Source organism: Podarcis bocagei (genome assembly GCF_964188305.1).
Source record: "Podarcis bocagei genome assembly, chromosome: 6".
In the NCBI taxonomy this organism is placed as follows: domain Eukaryota; kingdom Metazoa; phylum Chordata; class Lepidosauria; order Squamata; family Lacertidae; genus Podarcis; species Podarcis bocagei.
The window spans coordinates 32,657,883-32,684,450 of NC_138130.1; the positions used below are offsets into that span (position 1 = coordinate 32,657,883).

Sequence of the window (26,568 nt, forward strand, 5' to 3'; positions counted from 1 at the left end):
GCCAGAAAAAGAATGCCCTCTTTTCTTGGAAGCACTGCTTGTCCTTTTATTTAAAGGTCACTTGGGACTGTGATATTTCTAAGAGGGACGACTTTCTAATTCCTCTGTATTTTAATTTTAATTCAGCAGCTGTTTAATGATGGCTTGCAACTAACAGAGCCTCTCTGCTGGGTTCCATTGTGAGCAAGAAGCATTCCTGCTCCCTCTCGTTTATATTTCAATAGATGCGTTGAAAGCTGCTGCGGCTCTTAAAATTATGCCCCTGCACTTTCCCTTTTCTTAACGGCTAAATTGCAGAATGGTTTTAATCCGCCTGCAAGTGCAGTAATCTACTAGAAACGCTTTGTAAGCCTTGTATTTATTGCTTTTACAGAATAGAATTTACACGTTAAAAGGGAACACAATTAGTCTTGGGCATTTACCTAGTATTATAGCTGTGGTTATGACATCATGCCTAGCCAATTGGAAAACTCTGGGTACGTCCAAGACTCCCTCTGCCTCTCTGTCTCTCTCTGCCTTCTACAGCAGAAAAGACCCTGAAGTGATATATTTGTCTTGCATGTTTTGGGGTCTGTTTATAGAGCGCTTCCTAGAAAGGATGTCCTGAGAAACAATGAAGATATAATATGAAAATAAAGATTGCATTCTGACATGCTGGTGTGTGAAATGGTACTAAATGATACCCAAATCAGAGAGAGAGAGAGAAAGAGGAAACCTAGGAAGTTTAGTGCTTTCTTGTTAAAGGTTCAGAGATACTTTGAGTGGGCTCCCCAGACTACTTAAATTGTTAGGGGAACATGGCTGGTGTCCTCAGTCAGCTACCCAGCAGAGCCTTTCTCTAGTATTAAGCAGGCTACTTAACCATAGGACCCCGGTGTGAAGTTCAGGCAACTAGCCCATCAGTGTTTCATCTTTTCATGAATTAGTCCTACAGAACTTGTGACTCAGTAGCAGGTTGATATACCTTCTGTGCTGGTTGACTATTTGGTGGATAGAGTTTGGTGTCATTGAGTGCAGGCCCAAGACACTTTGCTGCCTGAGGCGAAGGACAAGATGGTGCCCTCCCCTCCTACAACCTACGGAAGCCCACTGGGCTGGCTGTTCAGTCTTACACCAATGCTGGTGATAGGACAAGGACCTCCAGTCTTGCCTGAAGGCAGCAAGTTAATGCAGGAGATGCAGGGCAGTCTGTGTAATGCAAACACAGCTCTGCGCCACCCAGCATCTCACTGGCATTTGCTGCCCCATAGCATATGCTGCTTGAGACAACTGCCTCACTGCCCAATGGTAGGGCCGAGTGCTCAAAGCCGTAGTGAGAAAGGGCTCTTAGATCAATAAGCATGAAGGAAGTACCAGGTGCAGTCCTTGGCATCTCCAGGTAGGACTGGTCTGAAACCCTGGAGAGCCACTGGCAGGCGGTGTAGCTGACAGTAACCTTCATGGACCAGTGAAGGCACCTTCCTAGGGCCATACATACATTTTAAGAAGCAAAGCTGCTGATGAGTGCTTGCTTTTATCTCAGTCTGCTACTGCCTCCATGTGTCGCTTCAGAAGGGCTCGCTAGTGTCTACCTTTCCTTTTCATGTCTCTGTGGCAGAGCAACCTGATCCTAACATACCAAGCATATGCAACAAAATGCAGGTCTGGAACTGCATGCAACTTGTTCCCGTGTTCTGTGGCGGTGCAGTTTATTGAGCAGGCGATAAACAGATTAAACATTCACGGTCAGTGGTGTGTGCAGAACAGAGCCATTGTTTTATTTGTTTATTGCCCAGTTGCAGATGCCCAGAGGAAATCAGTTAGCAGCTCTTTCTTTCTCTTCTGGGCTGATTTGTGACCCAGTTCAAATAAAACTTTTGAGCCTGTTTCTTTTCTTAAGCACCTGGGTTTTCAAGGTATGCTGAGTCATATGCAGGTTATATTTTGCTATTACTATTATTATTATTATTATTATTATTATTATTATTATTATTATTATTATTATTATGCAAAGGCTGTCAGGAGGTCTTAACCCATTGTGAATTGTGGTGGGATTCATGCAGCGGTAGAATAATAATAATAATAATAATAATAATAATAATAATAATAATATATATTATTTATACCCCGCCCATCTGGCTGGGTTTCCCCAGCCACTCTGGGCGGCTTCCAACAGAATATTAAAATACAATAGTCTATTAAACATTAAAAGAAACATGAGAGAATAAACAAATACTTTCAGAGTGGAAAACCATGAAGTGTAGTATTTTCAGAAGTTCATGTTGCTCGATATTATGATCATCATGGTGAACCTAAATAACTAAAAAATTTAAAGTGCCTATGCTTTCTTATAGTTCCAAGCAAGTATAAAAGGGGCTTGCACAAAATAAGCATTGGGAATAACTTTAAATGGCCAAATCATAGTGAATGTGGTTCATTTTAGACAGACTGTAATCTGATGGTCCTGGTTTGTACAGGTTTATGTGCTCCCCCCATCAAATGGTGGTGATGATAATAAGCCACTTCTTGTTTTTAAGCAATAAAATTTATTTCTGGCTAATAAATGAGAACAGCAAATCCTGTTGGATTCTTTTAAGAACTGTGTGCTACTAACCTTTCCTTCATTCTCCTAGGCTGATTTCCCCCTCTAATATGAAAGTAGAAATATAGGAGAGTCCCAGGAGATGGCAGTATACAATAGCACATTTAAAGCTGTGCAATGCTAGAAGAAAAAGGAGTGAGAGGAGCCTTGCTGTTTCTGTTAGAGCAGCACTTGTGCATATGCAAGAACATACATACTTTATTTCAGCTGAGCAATAATTGTAGATTTATTGGATCCTCAAATATTAGCTTCTTCAAAGTTTTATGATAGCTGAAGCATGTTGCTGTCAGATCTGCGGCTTATGGCCCCCTCTCAAGATTTTGCTGTGCCAGGAAATAAACTCCTTAAAAAGTAGTTCGCACCAACTGCGGTGCCACTGCAGCATCATAAACCATGACATTATCTTGGCACAGAAGAGGGTTAAGCTGATACTGCAGGCAAATAAAGCTGGTGCTGGTATTTAATGATGGGGAGTCAATCTGTGACTGCTTTGCAGGCGCAGTGAACTAGCACGTTTGCAGGTATATTTGATTTAAAATACAGCGCCAGAGAAGCTTTCTGGTATATAGGAAAAGAAGCACACATTTGTTCTTGTGATATTTTTGTGTCTCTGTGTTATTCCCTATCTTATCTGCATCCATGCTGAGATTTTTTTATAGCATTTAATCGCTGTGTGGCTCTACTAGCAAAATGCCCACCATTGTGATAAGTAGGGTTTGCGGTGAGGAGAAGATTTGTGGCACCTTAACGATTCCACATATTTATCAAGGCTTAAACATTTGTGGACTACATCAAATGCACATTTTATATTGCAAGCATCTGTAGAGAGTGCTGCATTTCTGCATGCTCTGTACGTGGAGATGCAGTACACTTCTCTGCAGGATTTTTTATTGGTAGGCTGGAACACACAGCTTTGACTCACTATAGCAATGGGTGCTTCCAGGTAGGGGCAAGATCTCACAAACGGGCCATTCACACATGATTTTTCTCTGTGGGTGATGGGCACACGAGGTTCAAATGCACACGGTTTAATGCTTTCCATAACTATGCTTTTTATTTCACATCCATACCAGTGGGCGATCCCTGATGTGATATTTCTGTGCTGTGTGCTTTGGTCCCTCCGCTCAGTAACTGTTCCTTTCCTCTTCACTACCTTTTTCCATTTGGGGCATGCATGCAAGTATTTCCTGAAGGAGTGTCTCCACCCCCATCGTCCAGCCTAGACACTGAGGTCCAGCTCCAAGGGCCTTCTGGCGGTTCCCTCACTATAAGAAGCAAAGTTACAGGGAACCAGGCAGAGAGGGCCTTCTCAGTAGTGGCCCCCGCCCTGTGGAATGCCCTCCCATCAGACGTCAAGGAAATTAACAACTATATGACTTTTAGAGGACACCTGAAGGCAGTCCTGTTTAGGGAAATTTTTAATGTTTGATATTTTATTGCATTTTAATTTTTTTTAATATTTTGTTTGAAGCCACCCAGAGTGGCTGGGGAAACCCAGCCAGATGGGCGGGGTATAAATAATAAATGATGATGGTGTACCTATGAGCTTGCACTTTTAAAATATATAATAAGTGTATAAGAGTTCAGAAGCAAAAATTACCAGTCCTTAGTGATCATGTTAAAACACGTATGTTCGCATAGCTGTTCACACAGGGGTGATCCAGCTGAGGTATTAACCTGATTTGTTATATTTGGCTTATTTTTGTTTATTCACTTTAAAATCATGATTAACACTGTCCATTGCCTTGATAGTTTTTTGGTTTGGCAGCACAGAGATATTTGCAGATGCATGAATAAATGTTTCATAATGGGTTCTTAAAAAAAAAAAAGAACAATGTGAGCTGTAGTTCTTTTAATCAATATAATTTTTTTTTTTTTGCAAAAAACCAAACCAAACCCGTGGGTCTAGATGCAGTCCAAAGAAAGCAATCCACAGGTCTTTAGGTTTACTGTCAGACACTATAAAACCAGCTCAGATTTGCTTCCCCCATCTGCATTAGTCATTCCCATGTACTCGGAATGCGTTTTTTCCTGGATATATTATTGAAAGGTGTGCAGTGATTGCCCATGACTCCTCTATGATTATCAAAAGTAAAGGCATTCAGAGGGCATGAAAGGCCAGAGAAACTCAGTAGGTAACTAAATTTGCTTCTATTTCTGTGCCTCTTGCATTACTCTTGCATTAGAATAATTGGGTGCACTCTTCCCACCTTAGATCAAATCTATGCTGCCAGGTGCCATAAGAAAGTGGCAGAGATAGCGCAGGATAGTACGCACCCCGGAAATTATCTCTTTCAGCTTCTGCCTTCTGGAAGAAGGTATAGGGTTATAAAGGCCAGGACTAGCCGCCTGAGAAACAGTTTCTACGCAAATGCAATTCTGGTTCTAAACGCAGCATAAGGGGTCTCTATAGTATAGTGTATTTTAAAATGGGGTTTCAGAGTTTTTAGGGGTTTTAGAATGTTTTGTGTAGTTTTTATGTAGTTTTATGTAGTTTTTATGTAGTTTTTCAATTTCATTATTCTGCATGGGACAATGACAATAAAGATATCGTATATCGTATACGTATACTCCAAAATTCAGGAACAGGGGTCAGAGAAGATGTGTACCTGATCTGGAAGGAGATGGAAGAAGCCAGGAATGCACTGATACAAGTTCAGAGAATTCTGATAGAGTTTGAGCAGTCTGAACTACCTTCAGGTATGTTATGAACACACACACATTTATTTTTTAAAAATATTCTGACTGCATTGCAGCATTGATGATTATGCTCTCGATTCCATTGCGGACAATTGTAAGTCAGTGTCACTCAAAAGGATAAGGTTGCTCTTACAGATCTGCAAGTTGCAGGAAGTTTGCCTAATAGAGTGGCTGCAATCTTTCTTGCAAGTGTGGATTGTGAGTGTGCCACTCTAGCATGCTTGAAGCCATGGCTCATTGGTAGAATACATGATATGCATGCAGACACTACCTGAAATCTTGGAAGACTGCTGCTAGTCAGTTTATTTAATGCTGAGCTAGATGGACCCAATGGTCTTATCTTGATATAAGGCCAATACCTATGTCTCTGGTGTCATGTGTGCTTTTGCCTCTAAACTGCTGTTTTCTAAACTGCAGAGTAAACAGCAGAGCAGCACTGGGGAGGCAAGGAATGGCCATGCCTACCAGCCCTCATGTCCTAAACTTCTCTTGCCTGTCGGTCTGTACTGTACATCATCCACCCAATTTTTTTTATATACCATCAGCTGCAAACTTCATCTTTCCTTGCTCAAATAGAGTACCGGTAGTTTACCCAGGAGATCTAGGTTCAAGTGCAAGCTTAGTCTTCGCCGGGAGTTTAAAATGGATGCATTATCTCAAAATCCTTTCAGACTCGAAGGACCATATCTTATCAATTTACAGGTTATCTTAAAGCTATATCTCTCACAGTGCACATTAAGGCACTTTGTAGTCTTGCAGGGCAAAAAGCTGATCAACAACTCGTTTTGATTTCAGAGGGCGATTATTACATTTCCAAATTCTGGATTTGGAAATCCCAATTTAGGCATTACGTTTTTAAAGCATTGTGCTTTGCTTTTTCATATGCAAAGTCTTCCTATCTTAGGTCATTTTAACAAAGCAATATTGCTTTGTAAAAGGGAGGAAAGCATGTATTTTTAAAAATGAGAGTGCTTGAGTTGATTATATTAGGTCAGTCTAGTGTCAGCAAATGCACATTCCATTCATACCTTTTTACGCCATCAGCCCAAACTGACGGTATAGTAAATGATTCAAGAGCAGAAGATTATGTGAATTCCAAGGAGTGGCTTCAGAAGAATGGCTTGAAAGCGCAGAAGCTGACCATAACAAAAGCATTTGGTGATCTCAGTTTTCGTCATGCAAAGGGGATTGTCAACATAAGAACCAAGCCACAGGATGAATCGGTGCAAACTGATGCTGTAGGTAATCCACTAGTTTTGGTACATTTTCTTGACTGCAGTTTTGTCACATAGGTTTACAGCTGTGCTAGTTTATGACAGGGATGAATCCACACTGTCAGTATCTCTCTGGAGGAATTAAAGAACATGCCAGAACTTTTGGGTTTGTGGTTCCAGCAAAGGAAGATTGGCAACTGAAACTGATGGAAAACGCAGAAATGGTGGAACTCACTGGATGAATAAGAAACCAGGAAGAGAGACTTTAAAAAAATAGAATGGGGAAAATTTATTGACTGTTTGAAGATACAATTAAAAACAAAACAAAACAAAACATTATCGGGACTGATATAAACACAGGCAGTAAGATATAATTAAGGGGAAGATAAGGGGAAATTAGTAAATATATTTGAATTGAATATGCAGTAATAAAAAAGATATAGAATAACTGCAGAAAGGGGAGGGAAGTTGAGTGGAAGGTAAATTAGACTGGTTTGGTCACACTGACCACAGAGCTTCTGGCATGCTGCAGCAGGCGCCACATCCTCTTTCATCTAAGCAGAAGAGAATGTTAAAGATGTATGCTGTCATGAGGGAGGCATGGAGGAAGAGGAAGTGAGTTCAAGTCAGCATCTTGTCAGGGTGGATCTACACTATACAGTTAAAGTACATTTGAAACACTTGACCTACCCCCCAAAGAATCCTGGGAACTGTAGTTTTCCACTCACAGAGCTACAGTTCCTTAGCAAACTGCAGTTCCTAGAATTATTTGGGGGACTTAAATCTGCTTTCCCCAGTTGTGACTCCCTCTGTCCTACCCAGTGGCAGTGCTTCATGCTCCAGCACTGGGGAGTGGAGAGCAGGCGGGAGCGGGGCTGGTGTGCATCCTGGGGGCGGGGGGTGCCACCTGCAGGGGCAGGGCACCCAGCGCGGTTGGGCGGGTGCAGCCGCGATAGCGCTCTACCGGGATCGTGCTGCCGGGGCGGTACGCTCCCCCTGCACTCCTCTTCCTCCGCCAGTGATCGTACCCCATGTTGCAATTAGGCTGGGAAAAAGTCTTCTATTAGCTACAATAGTTTCCCCCCACAAGCCCAAGCAGGGGATGGGGGGGGGGATGCTGTTTTGGGTTGGACAGGTGTAGCACCCTGCTTGTGGTTAACGCTTAGCTGGAATGAAATATTCAACGCAGCAATAGAGAAATTAAAATAATTATTTATTTGTCAGACAAATAAATGAGAGGCACAGTGGTATATGGTTACCAAGCTCTGGCCTGGCCTCCTGCCATTATGGCCAGCACTTATATTCCCTTAATCCAGCCCCCTTTGCTCCTCCTTGGGCTGCCTCTGTCCAATCAGCCTGGTTGGATTTCCTATTGGCTGATTGCTATATCCAATCCTAAAAGATACACCCACATCCTCCTGTCCTTATAAGGAACACAAACAGCTATATATTGTTACATCTATAAATGACAAATAAGTAGTAATATATCTTACATGTGTCTCAACAAGGAATCTTAATTACCAGCTCACCTCTTGCCCTCCCTGCCCTATTGCCTTTTAAAACAAATGGTTAATCTTAAATTTTTATCTTAAACATATGTCAAGGATCTTGAGTTTCACATCAACATTGAAAGATATCCTTCATTTGAAGGTTTCTCTGACAGCTAATATATCTGGACAGCATTTGATGGCGTCTTCTTGTCTGGCAAGAGGCTGAGCTCAATGGCCCCTGTAGTCTATTCCAACTCTAGGACTCTATGATTCTATGAAATAAGAATCTAACATCTAAATTTGTTACTTTCTAAATCCTTTGCATAGTTACATTTAAGCCAATATATTTAAGCTAATATATTTCATACATTATCATAGGTAACCTTTTAAAAGAATAAAGCTTCTCAAGGAAGGAACTCAGTAAAAAAACAGTTTTTAAAGAAACCTCTTCAGTTACATTCCCCCCCCTTCAGCCTCCTTTCCAGCCTCAAAATAAAATAGGAAGAAGCTTCTTTTTCCCCAGCCAAGCCAGTTGCCTTTTCTCTCAGTTTAAGAAAGAAACAGTTTTAAAAAGACTTCCCAGCTAGATGCTTTAAAAAGCCTCTGGCCTTAGAAAATACAGCTCAAGGTTTTAAGAGAGGCCCATGGTATCATTTTACTATTTGCCCATTCCTAATTATTTATCTCTGCCTTTGTTATCTTCTGTAACATGTAGGGTCAATGTCCTGCTTTTAGTCTGTAATTTCAGCTTTTACGACTTTGAGAATTGCTTTCTGCTATAAATCAAAAGGGGCCCCTTGTCTTAGGAGAATGGCCAAGGTTTTCTCTGCCTGGCATGAAACGTTTGAAAATTAAGCCCTCTTTAATATACAAGTCCTGATCAAACATTAATAAAATGCAGGCTTATGCCTGATGCCTCATTCCCCCCTTTCAAGCTCAAGGACCTTCATCCCAAGTGTCCTTGATAGCTTGACCTTCATCATGTTCCTGAGGTAAAGCTCTGTATAGGGCCATGATATGAGGTAGAGTTTCATTTGAAACCATCTTGCTAATTGTACTTCTAAAACATGAAATGATACATGGCATCATACATAAAACCATTACCACTACTGTCAAGAAAAACAAGCAAGACAATAGTATCCCTTTGAGTCCTGTGACATTAGGTAACCAATTGGTGAGCCATCCCATATCCCATCCTTCCCATGTTTGTACTGGGACATGTGCTATATTCTCCATCTTTGTGGCCAACACACGGATTGCCTCACCATTATCTGAAATGTTAAAGCAACAGGCATTCCCTGTCAAGTTCAAGACTCCACATAGGCCTCCCTGCTTGGCAAGTACATAATCCATTCCCATTTTCAGCTGCAAAATGGCGGCTCTACTTTCATCCAACTGTTGTGCAATAAGTCTCAAACTCTTGGCCGTTGCATTGGTTACAAGTTCCACTACTGCTTGCAATCGAATTATTCTGTTTAGATTATAAATAGGATCCCGTGCCCCTTGTATGAGCTCACCAGGATTCCAGGAGGCAGGATCATAATAGGCTATAATGCGCTCTGGTGGCCAATCATCAGTACCGCTCCAACTTTGGGTACTTCCTCCTGCTATATGAGAAATATCAGCGTTTCTTCGTGTACGCTTGGGCAAATTAGTGGGCATAATCCACATTGGTGGTAATACCCATCCCAGGAAACAAGTCCCACTCCATTTGGAGGGGAGTTTCTTGTATGCCCATTCTCCACATATCCACCACAACCATCGTGTCTGAGGTCTTTGGTACGTGGAGTACAGAAGGCGAAATAGCAAAAGAGGTAGAGAGTTCACAGTGCAGTATGTTAGATTGCCTTTTTCTGTCACAGTTATGTTCCATACCACTTTCCATGCATGAATAAAAGGAGGTGCACAGGGCAAGGCATCCCGAGTTCGATAGGTAGTATCGTGTGCCCAGGTATTCTTAATATTATCCCAAGTATAGTGACAATGAGAAGAACCTATCATGGTAGAATCAGCTGCATCTGATGATCTATGTACACAGAATTCCCCTTGTACAGGTATAACTCGTAATGGTTTAGTTGAGTTCCATCCGGGGAAATTCTGTACTTCTGTTTGGTGTGGTATTTCGCTTACCATACCAATGGCATCTAATGGTATCGGTAATAAGGGCATACCTCCCTCTGAATCATCTGGCCCGAGAGAGCAAACAAGGCAATTGGTCCTATTTGCAACATTGGCTACCATTTCAGCTAAACCTACCCACATATTGTGGTCATGGTGGAATCCATATTTAGTCAATTTGGCCAGATTTAAGGACCCTTCCCCTTCCCAAGGGATCAGGATTAATAATAGAATCATGTTGATGTCTAGCATATGCATTCCTTCCACAAAAGATTACCTTATAGTGATAGCAAATAAATATTAGTCCCAATATAATTCCCCCAGTGACAGAAATGGGGAACCACCAAGACCAAAACATATATCCCGAGGATCCCCAATGAGTAATATCTCTGATAATTGTTCCACAAGGAGGTGGGCAGTCAATTAATTGTGGGGCAGTCAATCAATTGTATAAGAGAATCTTTCCTTTCACAATCGCTGGTTCAGATGCTCCTCAAGCTTCAGGCGTGCGCAGGTCAGCCAGCTTCCAGGTTGTGGCTGCAGCAGGCCGGTCGTCAAATGTTGCCCGTGACCTAGCCCGTTCCCGGTAGGGCTAGATACAGGGGTTTTTGGAGAGAGTCAGTTTAAGAGGATTAGAGGGGTCACCTTTGCACGTCCAACTGCCTTCGGACTTCTTCAAACGGGAGTGATGAATCCAGGGGGTCACCTCAGCTACCTTCACCGCTGTTGGAGTAGAGAGCAAGACGGTGTAAGGTCCACGCCACTTAGGTGCAAGTGGATCACGTTTCCACTCTTTCACCCATACGCTATCGCCAGCCTGGAACTGATGAATCGGCTCGGCAATGCTGCACGGCGTGCGCTCGAGGGCCCACCTGTTAAGAGAAACAACAAACAAACAAACACGGGAGAGAGACAAAAACACGGGAGAGAGACTGCACTTGTCCCTGTGTCACATGGTCTCTTATTTGTTTGAGGTCAGTTGGACTATCCTGAACAAAGGAGGGCGGCCTCCCATACAGGAGCTCAAAAGGTGACAACTTAAGTCTTTTTGTGGGTGTGCACCGAACACGAAACAGTGTTATGGGTAACACGTCTACCCTCCTGAGGCTTTAGACATATTAGTGGGCTTCTGGCATGCCCTGCAGATACCTTGCACAAGCGTCTGGCGGTAGGTGGTAAGCCTGGCCAGGTGAATTGCATTGTTTGGATCCCAATTAGGATCTTCCAAGGGAAAGTTGTCTTGGAGATGACGGTCAATATTAAAAATATTTCCCACTCTGGCCTGCTCACGCAAATATATCTGTGCCTTTTCAATTATGTCTCTCCTTTCCTCAGTGGTGAACAGAGTATTCAGGAGCTGGCGGCAATCTGTCCAAGTAGGACTATGAGTATTTATTATTGAAGTCACCAAGTCCATCATAGCCTGAGGTTTTTCTGCAAAAGATGGGGTGTGTGTTTTCCAATTCATCAGATCCGTAGTTGTGAATGGAATGTACTGGAGGGTCGAAGTTCGAGGTGGCCTTGGTCCAGGTAGCCCGTTAACCAGCACAGGCTCCTCAAGTGCATCAAATACTCTTCTGAGAGGGGCTACTACGTGATCTTTCTCTTCGCCTTGCTCTAGGGGCCTCAAATCATAGGGGATGGTATTTGTCCCAAGGCGTTCTTTTAGCAGCTTTATACGCCTGGCTGTATTGCTTGCTGACCGATTAAGGTCTCCCTGTAACTTCTGTAATAATTCTCTAGGACTTGGATGTACAGGGGTTTGGGGTAGGCAATCAGTTGTTTCACTAAAGGAGACTGTAGATGGAGTTCTACTGGGACTCACAGGTGGAATAACCACTTCTGCTTGGGCTTCATTATAGAACTCCAATGCCTCCTGAAGATATTTATCATAATCTATCAAGGAATCAAGTTCTGTGACTCCACCCCCATTATTCATTCCACTTTCTTGCCTTGGGGTTACAACTGGTGGAGTGTTTGGATTTATTTGGCAAGATTCCTTTCCTAGCTTTGGCTTTTACAGCCAATAATTTGCATCGTTGGACTTTGCATTCCCTTATCCATGGAGGATTTTTATTTAATGTGCTCAGCCAAGAATCTATATGTGAAAATTGTTCTGGGCACCCTCCAGTCTCTTTGGCGATGTTAGACGAAAGTTTGCTTACTAAATTTATATCAAAGGTTCCTTGAGATGGCCATTTAGTATTTTGATTCGGCCACTCTAATTCACATAACGTTCTCAGGCGCTCTGGCGTCATTTTGACTCCATATGCCCCTGAGAAGGCTTTCTTAAAATTATTTAACATACATTCAAGAGGTGTATTTTCCCCTTTTGAACCCCCAACTCCCATTGTATGGCCCTGTGAAGTATCCACTCAGTCACTCACACACACGCTTCGTGGGTTTCCTTGCCCAGATGGAGTCGCCTCACTGGGAACCGAAGTACTGCCCACTCCACACTCAGGTCAGCTACAGATTGCTCTGTACTTTCTCACACATACAATGCGCTAGATACTTCACCACACACTACCTCCCATTCTTCCCTTTTCCCCCACCAGATCACCATCTGATGTATCCAACCACCTAGCGTACTCAGTTCCCACTTACTGAGACGCAGAAGTTTGATCAAGACTTCTCTTCCTCCCAGTTAATTGGAGGGCCAAAAATCCCTTTGTGCACTTACCCCTGGTTGGTTCCGTTTCCCCCCGGTCCGTCGCCGCCAGTGAGCAGGGTATCAGACAGACGAGACTTCTGCGTTCCCCCTGGAAAAATTTACCAGTGCGCGCTGGGTAGGCACAGTTGTCCTCTCTCTTGTACCCCGTCCAGTGAGGCGAAGGCGCTGCGTTCCAGCAGACCACTTATCCGAGTCGCAGGCACCATAAAATGTAGCACCCTGCTTGTGGTTAACGCTTAGCTGGAATGAAATATTCAACGCAGCAATAGAGAAATTAAAATAATTATTTATTTGTCAGACAAATAAATGAGAGGCACAGTGGTATATGGTTACCAAGCTCTGGCCTGGCCTCCTGCCATTATGGCCAGCACTTATATTCCCTTAATCCAGCCCCCTTTGCTCCTCCTTGGGCTGCCTCTGTCCAATCAGCCTGGTTGGATTTCCTATTGGCTGATTGCTATATCCAATCCTAAAAGATACACCCACATCCTCCTGTCCTTATAAGGAACACAAACAGCTATATATTGTTACATCTATAAATGACAAATAAGTAGTAATATATCTTACATGTGTCTCAACAAGGAATCTTAATTACCAGCTCACCTCTTGCCCTCCCTGCCCTATTGCCTTTTAAAACAAATGGTTAATCTTAAATTTTTATCTTAAACATATGTCAAGGATCTTGAGTTTCACATCAACATTGAAAGATATCCTTCATTTGAAGGTTTCTCTGACAGCTAATATATCTGGACAGCATTTGATGGCGTCTTCTTGTCTGGCAAGAGGCTGAGCTCAATGGCCCCTGTAGTCTATTCCAACTCTAGGACTCTATGATTCTATGAAATAAGAATCTAACATCTAAATTTGTTACTTTCTAAATCCTTTGCATAGTTACATTTAAGCCAATATATTTAAGCTAATATATTTCATACATTATCATAGGTAACCTTTTAAAAGAATAAAGCTTCTCAAGGAAGGAACTCAGTAAAAAAACAGTTTTTAAAGAAACCTCTTCAGTTACATTCCCCCCCCTTCAGCCTCCTTTCCAGCCTCAAAATAAAATAGGAAGAAGCTTCTTTTTCCCCAGCCAAGCCAGTTGCCTTTTCTCTCAGTTTAAGAAAGAAACAGTTTTAAAAAGACTTCCCAGCTAGATGCTTTAAAAAGCCTCTGGCCTTAGAAAATACAGCTCAAGGTTTTAAGAGAGGCCCATGGTATCATTTTACTATTTGCCCATTCCTAATTATTTATCTCTGCCTTTGTTATCTTCTGTAACATGTAGGGTCAATGTCCTGCTTTTAGTCTGTAATTTCAGCTTTTACGACTTTGAGAATTGCTTTCTGCTATAAATCAAAAGGGGCCCCTTGTCTTAGGAGAATGGCCAAGGTTTTCTCTGCCTGGCATGAAACGTTTGAAAATTAAGCCCTCTTTAATATACAAGTCCTGATCAAACATTAATAAAATGCAGGCTTATGCCTGATGCCTCACAGGGAGGCCTAAGAGAGCTTGAGAGTGTGTGTGTTTGCCATGTCTTCATTAAAATGCAGCATTAAAATGTTCTAACCAATGCTTTGTATAGATCATGTCTCCACTTTCTCCCCCGAACGTCTTGCTCATATAGGAGTCTAACAAGAAGTTAATCGATGCAAAATACTGCGACAAGTTTTTGCATACAGACTTGGAAGATGGGCCCACGCTGCATATGCATTTGACTGGGGAAAGGTGCAAACAGTATGAAGATAAAATGAAGACTGTTCTCGATCAAATGGAACTAAGGTTCAATTGCTTTCTAATGCAATATTTTCAAAAGCAGCGTCCCATAATGGGAAATCTATCCAATGCATAACTTTTTGTCTGCTTTTAAAATGATTGTGCGATATTTGGGCACTGTTATAAACTTTTGTCAGGTCTTAAAATTTTCACAAGGCCTTAAAAAAAAACTTTTGGATTAGCATATGGGAAAAAAGTCACACAAAGATTAGTTGATAAAGCATTTAGAGTGACCTTATTGAGAGAGATATTACAGAACATGTTTGTATCACCAATTCAATCTTCTTACATGGCTTCTCAAGTTATGGTGCAATTCACCTGTGGGTTTGAGATCATACCTGAACCTAAATGCAACATTTTCATGCCTAACCTGTAACGCTCTGTATTCTGCATGACAGGGATGGGCAACCTGTGATCCCCTTCTCAGAAGATGCACTATATCGTTTGTTAAGCTGGCCTCAGCATAGTTTGTGGGAACGTTGAGGACAGTAGGAGAGGATATATTGATTAATGTTATCCTTCCTCACTCACGCTAGTGAGCTTGTAGCGGAACATATTCCCATGTACAGTGGTACCTCGGGTTAAGTACTTAAATCGTTCCGGAGGTCCGTTCTTAACCTGAAACTGTTCTTAACCTGAAGCACCACTTTAGCTAATGGGGCCTCTTGCTGCCGGCGCGCTGCCGGAGCACAATTTCTGTTCTCATCCTGAAGCAAAGTTCTTAACCCGAGGTACTATTTCTGGGTTAGCGGAGTCTGTAACCTGAAGCGTATGTATCCTGAAGCGTATGTATCCTGAGGTACCACTGTACATAGCAGGAAGCTAGTTGATTGGATTTGTGAGAATCACTTGAGTTAAGCAATCCAGTCTGGCTTGTCCAGATTGGCTTTGTTCCTGGTTAATCCCCTTTTGTTCCCTCTTAAAACAATAATGACACAGTGAAATCTTCTTTTAAAGTAGTGATAAGGTTTACACACATTCAGTCCACAGTGTGATCCTGAAGGCAGGCTTTAGCTTGTAGTTACAGATGCATAGAAAAGTGTGGGTTCATGTGCTGCTGGCTGAGAGACAGCACACAGCAAAAGCATCAAGATAATACAAGAGGACGAGCATCAAGAGAAAAGGGGAAGATGGCTGCATGACCAGCTCTTTTATGGGGTCTCCCAGGGTCAAGCCCATCTACAGGGGGAGGATGCTCAAGACCAGGTGTGACAGGAAGTCCTCCTGGATGGAGCAACATTCCCCTATGTGTCCACTCTGGGCAAACAGGAAATGTTTTATTTGACTGCTTTTGTGATATTACATCCCACATAGTTCTCTGAATTATAGCCTTTCCTGGTTTGATGTTCTCCAGATGTTTTGGTCTACAACTCCCATCTTTGCTGACAATTGGCCGTGCTGCATGGAGCAGATGGGAGTTGGGAGTCCTACAATATCTGGATGGTTATCGGTTCCATACCCTTGCTCTATATTCGCCAGTAAAGTGGTTGGTTAAGTGTTGTTTTGAAACACGCAGCCCACACGTTGATGTAGGTGTATTAATGAGAGAGTACAGTTTAAAAAGCCATGGGTGGGAAAAGGTTAAGCTAAGGAACAGGAGGTAATGAACCTAACCTGGTAAACAGCCTTCTCTGACACTATGGCTTCTCTAGGTTGCCATGTCAACTATTCAGGTATTTATTTTTATGCAGTACATTTTGAGATGAAGGGGAAATGGTAATGAGTACATTATCAGGAATTTGTGAAGCAACAGAATAATTATATAGTAAACAATAATACATTTATACTGTAATTGAATAAATATTTTTTTTAAAAATTTGATGTTGACGATGTTACCATTAATAATATACTTCAGGGGCCTCAAAGCAGAATACATAGTCCCTCAACCTCATTTTATCCTTGCAATTTGAGATAGGTCAAGTGGAGAGGTGGTCATTGGCCTAATGTCCTCTGGTGAACTTCGTGGCCTACAAAGACCTTGTCTTCTCAGTCCTAGTCCAACACTCAAACTACCACACCATATTGATACCCCTTAAAATGCAGAGGAGTTCTAGACGCTAGATCCCATTCTTGTATGGTTTTAAGCTTTAATAGGTTTTCACGTTTAAAGGCTATTGTATATATAATGACTTTAGTTTTCTTTAAAAATAATATTTGACTGGGTTTTTCTATTTGATCTCTATTACTAGATAAGTTTTTAGAAGCATAGGATAGTTAAGGAAAGACAAAGGGAGCGTTTTACACAGTTTAGTCTGTGCCTCTCATTTCACATTGAACGTGTTTTCCTGTAGACTTCAGGAGCTGAAAAAAGGGAGCAGAGCACTCTTTGGAGACGTAACTGAAGATAACATCTATTTTCTCATTGATACATCCCACTCTATGAAAGACAAACTGCCCGTGGTGAAGCAGAAAATATTTCAGCTCATGCGGGTGAGTGACAACTATGTTCCCCAAGGCAAGCATTGTAAAACAAAATGCATGCAAAGACATATTCTATATTTCTCCAGTCATGCAGAGGGATATAGAAAGCTGTACCAAGTCAGATAATTGATTAGTCCACCTAACTGGTCTACTCCCAGTGCTTCAGACAGGATTCTTTCCAATCCTGCCTAGAGATGCAAGGACAAAACTTGGGACCTTATCGAGTGCAAACTATGTGCTCTGCCAATAGGAGAGTGGAAATGGGAGTGGAAATTGCTGATGTTTGTTTATACAGTGGTACCTTGGTTCTCAAACTTCTGATCTGGAATTCTGTTCCAAAACCAAAGCATTCCAAAACCAAAGCACGCTTTCCCATAGAAAATAATGCAAACGGATTAATCTGTTCCAGACTTTTAAAAACAACCCCTAAAACAGCAATTTAACATGAATTCTACTATCTAATGAGAACACTGATCCATAAAATGAAAGCAATAATGTACTGTACCATAAAATAAATAAGACATTATTGTGGATGATAAAAATTAAAATTACTTTTTTCCCTTACCTGCACTGATGATAGTCAATGTTTGAATGGGGGTCTTTTATCCATTTCCACAGTCACACAATCAGTCAATCAATCAGTAGCTGAACTGGGTTCCACACAGTCACAAAAACAAATTAACCCCAAAAGCCTCAAAAACAAAAATGCAAAATAAATAGCAAAAACAAAAGCGCCAAATCCAGTGGTACCATGGTTCTCGAACTTAATCTGTTCTGGAAGTCCATTTGACTTTTGAAACGTTCGAAAACCAAGGCGTGGCACTTCTGATTGGTGCAGGGACCCTGGAAACAATAGCCAATAGTTGCATCGGACGTTCGGCTTCTGAAAAACGTTTGAAAACCGGAACACTTACTTCTGGGATTTTTGGCGTTTGAGAACCAAGGTACCACTGTACATCCCTATGTCCAGAATGAAAATCAATTTGATCCACAATATGATCCACATTTGCTGCCATTGCTTTTGGTTCATGAATGATATTTCACTGATTATGTGTGCCCCCCCCCCCATTTTGTGTGTGTTTCCTTTGCATTGAAATGAATGGGGTTGGAATAACATAGTGACAATGGCATTTACATAATTCATTATGTAAGTTATGTAATTTCACCACATCAGATAGCGAGAATAATAAAGCTGTCTTTGGTAGAAGGCAAACAGCAGCGGAAATGGAAACAGTGCCGCATGCGATGATTACAGAGCGGAATGGGAAACGATGCCTAACATCCCTAACTACCACTCAGTGACAATTTCCCCCCTCTATCTAATGAAAACATAGATACTGTATTTTTCGCTCTATAAGACGCACTTCCCCCTCCTAAAAAGTAAGGGGAAATATGTGTGCGTCTTATGGAGCGAATGCAGGCTGCGCAGCTGCTCTCCTGGCTTCAGGGACAGCCGCCCAAAGCCTCCTGAGGGCAGTGGGAGCGCTCCCGCTGTGCGCAGGAGGCTTTGCATTGCTTTTGCTGAAGCCAGGAGAGCAAGAGGGATTGATCCCTCTGGCTCTCCTGGCTTCGCTTTGCTGGAGAGGTGCTGCGCAGCTTTCCCTCTCTGCGCAGTGCCCCTTCAGCGAAGCGGGAGAAGAAATGGCAGGGGCTCTGTTTCTCCTGCCGCTTTGCTGAAGGGGCGCTGCACAGAGAGGGAGAGAACATTTTTTTTTCTTGTTCTCCTCCTCTAAAACTAGGTGCGTCTTATGATTGGGTGCGTCTTATAGAGCGAAAGATACGGTACTTTCTCCAGTTTGAGGTGTGTGGGTAGATTCAGTACGTTCAAAACACTGTGAGGTAGAATTACAATCTCCAAAAATAAATAATCGTTAGCACTTCTAGAAGAATGAAATGTGCTCCTGTAGTCATTTGCTTTTCAAGTACAGCAAAAAGTGTGACATTTCTTCTATGAAGGAGAATTCAATGGAGCATTTCTTACAGGAACAACTGAGAGACAAAACCAAAGTTAACTTTGTTAGATTTGACACTGAGGCAGTGGCTTGGAAGGAGAAACTTGCTAGAGTTAATGAAGAAAGTTTGGAAGAAGCTCTGCTATGGGTAAACAATCTGGAGGTAAATATAGGAACAAAAAGCACTTTAAGAAAATGTGAGTAACCCAAGTTTTTGCTGTGCACCTCAATTAATTTTTGGTTACTATAAAGCTGGCTTGAAAGGCACAATTTTATTTGCAAGAGTAACACCTTCTCCCACTCCCCTTCTGCATTTAAGACATTCCTGGTTCAGCCAACACATTTCTGATCTAACAAGCTATGGGAATGTGCTGCATGTGTCTGTGTGCTCTTTTCTATGTTCCCTCGTGTACACAGCTTAAATATAAGAGTTCCTGCATTGTTCTTAAGCACATTTTAAACCCACAGTTTCTCCAAAGAAGTCATGATTGTATACCTCTTCCATTTTATGCTCTTAGCAGCTGGGGCAACCTCCAGTTTATTCACAGCAATACTGTAAAGTTGATTAGACTGAAATATAGTGATTGCACAAGGTCACCTTCATAGCTGAATGAGGATTTGAATCTAAGGCCTAAGCACCATTATAATTTATATGGGTAGCCATATGATTCTATTTTGCTTTTAATTTAATTTAAGCTGTATTTTAATCGATTGTTTGACTTAATGTTTTAGTGTATTATATATTTTGATGTTAGCTGCCCTGAGCCCTGCCTCACCGGAGAGGGCGGGATATAAATAAAATATTATTATTATTATTATTATTATTATTATTATTATTATTATTATTATTACTACTACTACTACTACTACTACTACTACTACTACTATTGCTCCCCTTTCCTCCTCATGTTCCTGACAATACAAGACTTCCTAGTTTGTCACGCCACAGTACACTGAACTTTGAGTGTTCCCTACAAACCAGAAATTGATTCTGGTTTGTAGGAGCACTCAACCCACAGTTTCTGGTTTGAACAGCACAGCAAACTGTAGTCTTGACAAACCAGGAAGTCTTGTATTAAGCCCAATCCAAAAGGGGAACAGAAAATGGGAGGAGCAAGAAGAGAGCACATAGGTGTACAGTACATTCCTGATTGAACAAAACCATGATTTGTTGGACCAGGGATGTGATGTTTGAAGTGGACCATTGGGTCTCAAAAGAGCATTTAGCATCAGTGTGAAAACACCTTTGGTTGTATCACTGTATTCGAAGCACAGAAATCTATCTTGGGAAGAGTTCCTGCAGAAAGATTTCATACATTCATCATAAAAGTATGCTACTGGAAGGAATCTATTTTGACTGTTGCCCACCAGGTGATTTAGACTACTTCCGGGACTGAATTAAGTCTTTCCTTTGGACAAATTGTGAGGTTCCTCTCACTAGCACACCTGACAAAGAGATGTGACAATCCATTTCACAAGTTTAGCGCTGTTAATGTTTCCATCTCCTCCTGATTTTTTCTCCTCTGTTGACTGCTTAGATTGGAAGTTCTACAAATACCCTGAAAGCACTTCAGATTGCCTATTCTGATAGTGACACTCAAGCCATTTATCTTCTCACTGATGGGAGACCTGACCAGGTATCTATGGTAGAAGTAAGACATGTCAGGGCAGTATGATGATGTAACACTGGCTATATGACAAAGCAGAGCATTGATGTAGAGCAGGGCTGGCCAAACTGAGACAAGTCTGAGTCAGTTCAAGGAAGATACATATCTTTGTGTCCTCACCATCTTTTGTTCCAGACAGACATTGGGACCATGAGAGTCTGGGAAGAGGACATGGTGAAGGACGCATGATAACAGAGGAAGCATGATCTTCCAGCGCCCAGAGTAGGAGGGTCCAAAAGCTGAGGTTTTTGGGTAGATGGGAGAGGAGGTTCTTGAGAAAACTGGGGCAGGCAGCTTGGGGGAGGGGGGTTGTAGGGAGAGAAAAACAGTTGTAGGTACTGGGTAGAGAAAGCAGCATTGATTATGGTCTTGGAAGACAGTTGGAATGGGAGAAACAATGACATATATGAGTGGAGGGTTGATAAGGAAGGAGAAATGGCTCAAGGACCTTAGGAAGGACCAGCTACCAGCTGGGGGAGTGGAGCCGCAGTGGTGGGGGGAAGGTATTGGTTATGGGAAAGCGTAGCTTTATCAAGCACAGCAAACATTAAGGAGACAGTGTGGTGGCAGGAACTGCAGTCTCAGGCTGGAGACTGAGTGTGGTGGCAGGAGCTGCAATCCATGTCCTGGAGATAGAGGGACACTTTTTTACCTGGGAAGATGTCATACCCAGTTTGGGAAACTAGCTGGGCATACTGCACAATCAATGCTGGTTCTGCCAGCCTTGTAGACCCCACAGAAGCAAGATCAACCTGAAGATTCCTTCAGTGTTTGGATTGTTGGATGAAGATGCTGAAATAGCAAATTAGAGCCTTCTGAATGAGAACTTTGATCCCCAGGATACCACACTCAGCCAGTGGAATTAAGCTTCCTTTTAGTTTTGATGATTGCCTGTAGTTCAATCACTGTCTGTTATGGTATAAATCACAGAAGGCGTTAATGCTTCTATCACTTCCTCAAGAAGATATAATCTGAAGCCAGTTGATTTGTTCTGCAGTGTGTATTGGTTAATATCTCTGTGTCAATACATTTAATTTCTCTCTCTCTCTCTTTTAGCCCCCCGATAGAATTCTAGACCAGCTCCAGCTTCACCGGAACATTCCAATTCACACTATTTCCTTTAACTGTGATGATACCGGAGCGAATAAATTTTTAAATGAATTGGCCAGTGAGACAGGTGGACGGTTTCATTACTATCATATTATTTTGAGAGACCCTGATGCTCCAAAACCTTCTGAGGCAAGTCTTTAGTAAAAGTTAAGATGAAGACTTTAAGGTGTTTCTTTTTCATACCAAGGAGGCTGTACAATAACTTTTGATGAAATTGGTTAGTGCACAAAGTTCTTAATCGGGTCTGCATAAAACGGAAGGTTCAAAAGCATTTTTGAGAAGCAAAATGAATATACCAGAACTCAGGCCTCATCAGGAGGATTAGCTGACAGCTTATCTCTGCCAAATCTTAGCCTTTGTGGGAGAGTCCCCCGAGCCCTAATTTTCAAGGGCACTTGTGAATACTGGTGTTTGGTGCCAGATGTTGAGGGACCCTATAGTAAGATATGTGAATGTCAGGGGGCTGTCAGGCGAGCCCAGGTCATCCACGGGGCAGGAAAGAACTTGAGTCACGAAATGCAATTAGCTATTTTTCACATAAAGTAACAACACAGCAGAGTTCCTTTGGATCCTCTCATTTAGCTGTAGATGTTGCTGAAACTGACCACTGGCCCCGCCTTTCCCCTCTAGCCTCTCACTCTGGATTCCTCCCAAGCAGATGGAGACTGAGGCATTGGGGTGGGCTCCTTCTCTGGGCCTGTCTGGTCCATTGCTCAGTAACATGCAGGACTCTCCGTGAGCGGGGTGCCGGGAGGGGGAGCAGGCAGGACTGGGACTGTCCTGCTGCTGGGTAGCGGGGGTAACCTCTGACTTCCCTCCGTCTAAGTCTGTGCTCACACTGAGATCCTCAGCCTCCTGTCCTGGAAGGGCCTCTTTCTCCTGTTCCCCCTTGATTGCTCATACCTCCTGCTTATAGCACCTCCCAGCTCGTTCCTTCCTCAGTCTGCTCCCCAGTGTCCCACCACCACCACCCTGGGTCTAAGCCTGCTTCTTATATGTCCTCCCTGGAGGGTTCTTCGGTGGGCGGTGCCCAGCGCTCTTCCTCATCCAGCCAGTCCCAGTCTCTTTGCCATGATCACCACTAGCGATCTCCTTTTGGGCCCAGTCTGCACACCCCTTACCCAGGAGGAGAGATCAAAGCAAGTGGAGGCCTCTGCTGCCTTTCTCATTGTTCTTGTCATTGCTTGAAGGAAGCAGATGAACAGGAAGCAACAGCAAGAAGGATGAGTGCCCAAGGGTTTTGGGGTTAAGACTTGGCAGATGTGTCTCTGTTGCTTACTGGGAGGCAGAGAGCTGAGGTGGCGGGAAGGTCAGTGCAGTGCAAATGCACTGGCAGAACCAATATGGTTTCTTACCCCTCTCCCCACTTGCTGGGTCTCCTACCTGATGAGCTGTTAGCAGTGATCTCTTTGCTGGGGTGTGGGCTTTGACAGGTGTCTGATGATGCTCATGCTTGCTGTTAACTCTGTGTAATATCCTGGGCAGATGTACTGAATAAAAGGAGAAGTAGCCTTGTCACTGGAAGGATAAATAGCCTGGCTGAAGGGCGTGTGCATGTGTTGATTTTAATAAGCTCTAGTACATCTACAAAGAACAAACTTGTATATATGCTAAAATTGGCTGCTGTCTAAGTCGGGTGTTTTCTTACATTCACTTTGGCAGTGAGCACAGCTTAAACTCTCAAGGCAAGTCTTTTTTTTTTTGCTGTAGGGGCTTTGAAACAGGGATGTGGATTTCCACCCTTTGTTTTATGGCTATTTCCATTTCATACCCCTCCACGCTGGTAAGAGGAGGAAGGTTGCTGGAATGACAGGTTTATGTTTTTACTTCACCTTTGGGAAGTGCATTAGTTATGAAATGGGAAAAAAATAAGAAATGGATGTGTTATCAGAGTGTGGGGGATTATATATCAGAAAGATGAATGACAAATAATTCAATAATAATTCTTAGGGTGCAGTAATGGGATTTTAGATTTGCAGCAGAATGTATCTCCATGATCATCAATCATAGTTACGTTATTACATCAGTAGCTCTAGTAAAGGATGAAGCTGAATTAACTTTCAAGCATGAGGTTTTTTTTCCTGCAGGGTATATATTTTTATGTGTAATCTTAACTGGATTAGAAAATTGGCTGGTTTTCCACCTCTACCCATAACCAGAGGAAGTAGCCTTTCCCTTAGTGTCTCATTCTCTGGTTGTATCCTGGCTAGATTACTGTAATGCCTTATGTGGGGGCTGCCTTTTAAAAATGGTTCAGAAACTCCAGTTAGTACAGAATGCAGAGGCAAGAATGGTTTATAGGAGACCAACAATCAAAGCGTATTACACCTGGTCTGCACGGCTTATAGAGGCTGCCTATTTGTTTCTGGCGTAGTTTATAAAGTGCTGGCTTTGTCCTTTAACCCCTCAGTAGTTTGGAACCATGTTACCTGAAGGACTGCCTTAGGAAGCTGTCTGAATTCTGCTCTCTTACCTGCCATTAAGAGAGACTAGGCTGAGTGATTCAGAGATGGGGCCTTTTCTGTACTGGCCCCGTATCAATTAAAGATTGCCCATGAAGTGCCTGTAACCCTCCTCCCCCATGACTGCTAAAAGGACCCTCAATATGTTTTTATTTTCATCTGTGTTTCATTATTCTTATCAATTAATGTGGCTTTCTGTGGTTTTAGTGCTAATTTTAAAGAGGTTTATTTGTAGGCTTAAATTGCTATTTTAAACAACTGTTTCATATGTTTTATCATGGGTTTTGCAAACCACCTTGTCCTGAAAGATGGGATATGGCTCTATTAATAAATAAAACTCCCCCCCCCCTTCTTGGTATTATTGTGTAGGTTTGGTATCTGGTTTAGAACTGGTTCGTAATTAATTTCAGTCACCGTTTTCTCATTTTGGCAGTGTGAGGATATATATCTACTAAAGAAAGAGATTGAAAGAGGAGAAAAAGAACTGAAGACAATACATACCTTTTACACTGACAGCGTATTGATGGATTTGTTTAATGGAGCAAAAGACCGTCAGGATAAGTATGTCTATATCGGGAGGGAAATATGAACAGGAAAATAAAGTGCTCATCTTCACAACACTGAGGTGGGGATGGGGAACCTGTGACCCTCCAAATATTCTTGGACTCTAGTTCCCATCAGTCCCAGCCTGCCTGGCCAACATTCAGGGACAGTGGGAATTGTTGTCTAACAATATCTGGAGGGCCACCATTTCCTCATCGTTACATTAAGAAATCCATTTCAGTAGGTAATATAATGTGTTCCCCTCTATATGTTGGTAAATTTCACTCCTCTCATCGCAAGGATGATTCTCTGCCAAAGCATTAACCCAAAAGCTGCTGCTCCTTTTGTGTCTGTGAGCCACCACAGCTGTGCTAAATGTGGCCTGATATTGTTGAACCAATCAGAGAGGTCCGTGTTGCCACAAGTAGAGAACCCAAGGCCAAAGAATAAAAGAGGCTTCTAGAAATGTGATGATTCCCTGCAGCATCCTTTACTTTGTCGTGGAGAAGTGTTTCATCCACATACAAAAGCTGGTTGTTGTTGTTTCGAACACCAGTAAGGTTGCATGCTGATTGCTCCAAGACTGAATACACACGGAGAAACAGATCTTGAAAAGAATGCTCTCAGGAGGTCATAGCAGAGTCAGATTCCTTGGATTCCAAATGGATGCAGAAACACGGCGTGGTATTCAATGTTAGTCCTACTCAGAGTAAGCCTTTTGAAGTTAAGAGACATGACTAACAGATTCATTGATTTCAACAGGTATACTCTGACTAGGACCTGGTTCAGAGTTCCCCAGAGTTGGGACTCCAGCTGTCTTTGGACTACAGTTCCCATCATCCCTGACCACTGGTCCTGCTAGCTGGGGATGATGGGAGTTGTAGTCCAAAAACAGCTGGAGACCCAAGTTTGGGGAAACCCCGGCATAGCTGAATACAATATGTGTGTTTATTTCAGGCTTCTCACTTCTCAAAGCGGTTTCTCCCAAATATGTGGGTGTGTGTATGTGTGTGCTTGCTTCGGCGCAGGTAGTGACTTGCCTGTTTCTTAAACAGACATCGCAGGCAGCCTTTTGCTGCATCCGCAGCAACCACACACGGTGAGGGACTGAATCCCCCATCTCCAGATAGGCCATATTGGGCCTCTGAAGAGCCTGCAACGGCTTCGCCAGAACCTGGTACAGATGGACGTCAGGGTCGCTCTGAAAGTCCAACCAGAAGGAAGAAAGCCTTATACGCAGGTAAAACAGATTGTGGAGATTCCTCAGTGAAACATGTCCTGTCTCTGACAACTTGAATATGAAACCTCCTCTTCCACATGGTTTAACACCAGATGTGTGCTAGGTGCTGCACAGACCATGGAAATGCAGTCCTCTCAAAACTACATTCGAAAGACGACTAGCATGGAGAAAGTTCCAACAGAAGTCTAAAATGGATCTCTCTCTTTCTCTCTGCATGTGTGTGCACGCGCAAGAACTCTCTCTTAATATTTGTTTTCCAGTCTGCCTCAGTATTGTGGTCCCTTCACCAAAAATAAAAATAATTGCGTTTTTAGGTAAAGGTAAAGGGACGCCTGCCCATTAGGTCCAGTCGTGGCCGACTCTGGGGTTGCGGCACTCCTCTCGCTTTATTGGCTGAGGGAGCTGGCGTACAGCTTCCGGGTCATGTGGCCAGCATGACTAAGCCGCTTCTGGCGAACCAAAGCAGCACATGGAAACGCTGTTTACCTTCCCGCCGGAGTGGTACCTATTTATCTACTTGCACTTTGACATGCTTTCGAACTGCTAGGTTGGCAGGAGAATTGTGTTTTTAAAATGAAACTAAAATATATATATTGAGGTGGTTCACTGTTTTCTGTATCAGATTGCAG

General features: G+C 42.6%; 1 protein-coding gene across 3 annotated transcripts in view; it reads left to right on the forward strand.

Annotated features, from left to right (window-relative positions):
* The window catches only part of VWA3B (von Willebrand factor A domain containing 3B), a 73,895-nt gene that overhangs the window by 17,826 nt on the left and 29,501 nt on the right, over nucleotides 1–26,568 (forward strand). For all 3 annotated transcript variants that reach the window (XM_081197538.1, XM_081197539.1, XM_081197540.1), the window contains exons 9-17: nucleotides 5,165–5,281; nucleotides 6,326–6,519; nucleotides 14,396–14,550; nucleotides 16,836–16,974; nucleotides 18,949–19,080; nucleotides 20,456–20,554; nucleotides 21,641–21,823; nucleotides 24,590–24,717; nucleotides 25,755–25,939. In XM_081197538.1, coding sequence (XP_081053664.1) covers nucleotides 5,165–5,281; nucleotides 6,326–6,519; nucleotides 14,396–14,550; nucleotides 16,836–16,974; nucleotides 18,949–19,080; nucleotides 20,456–20,554; nucleotides 21,641–21,823; nucleotides 24,590–24,717; nucleotides 25,755–25,939 — 1,332 coding nt within the window. The remainder of the gene's footprint in view (nucleotides 1–5,164; nucleotides 5,282–6,325; nucleotides 6,520–14,395; nucleotides 14,551–16,835; nucleotides 16,975–18,948; nucleotides 19,081–20,455; nucleotides 20,555–21,640; nucleotides 21,824–24,589; nucleotides 24,718–25,754; nucleotides 25,940–26,568) is intronic.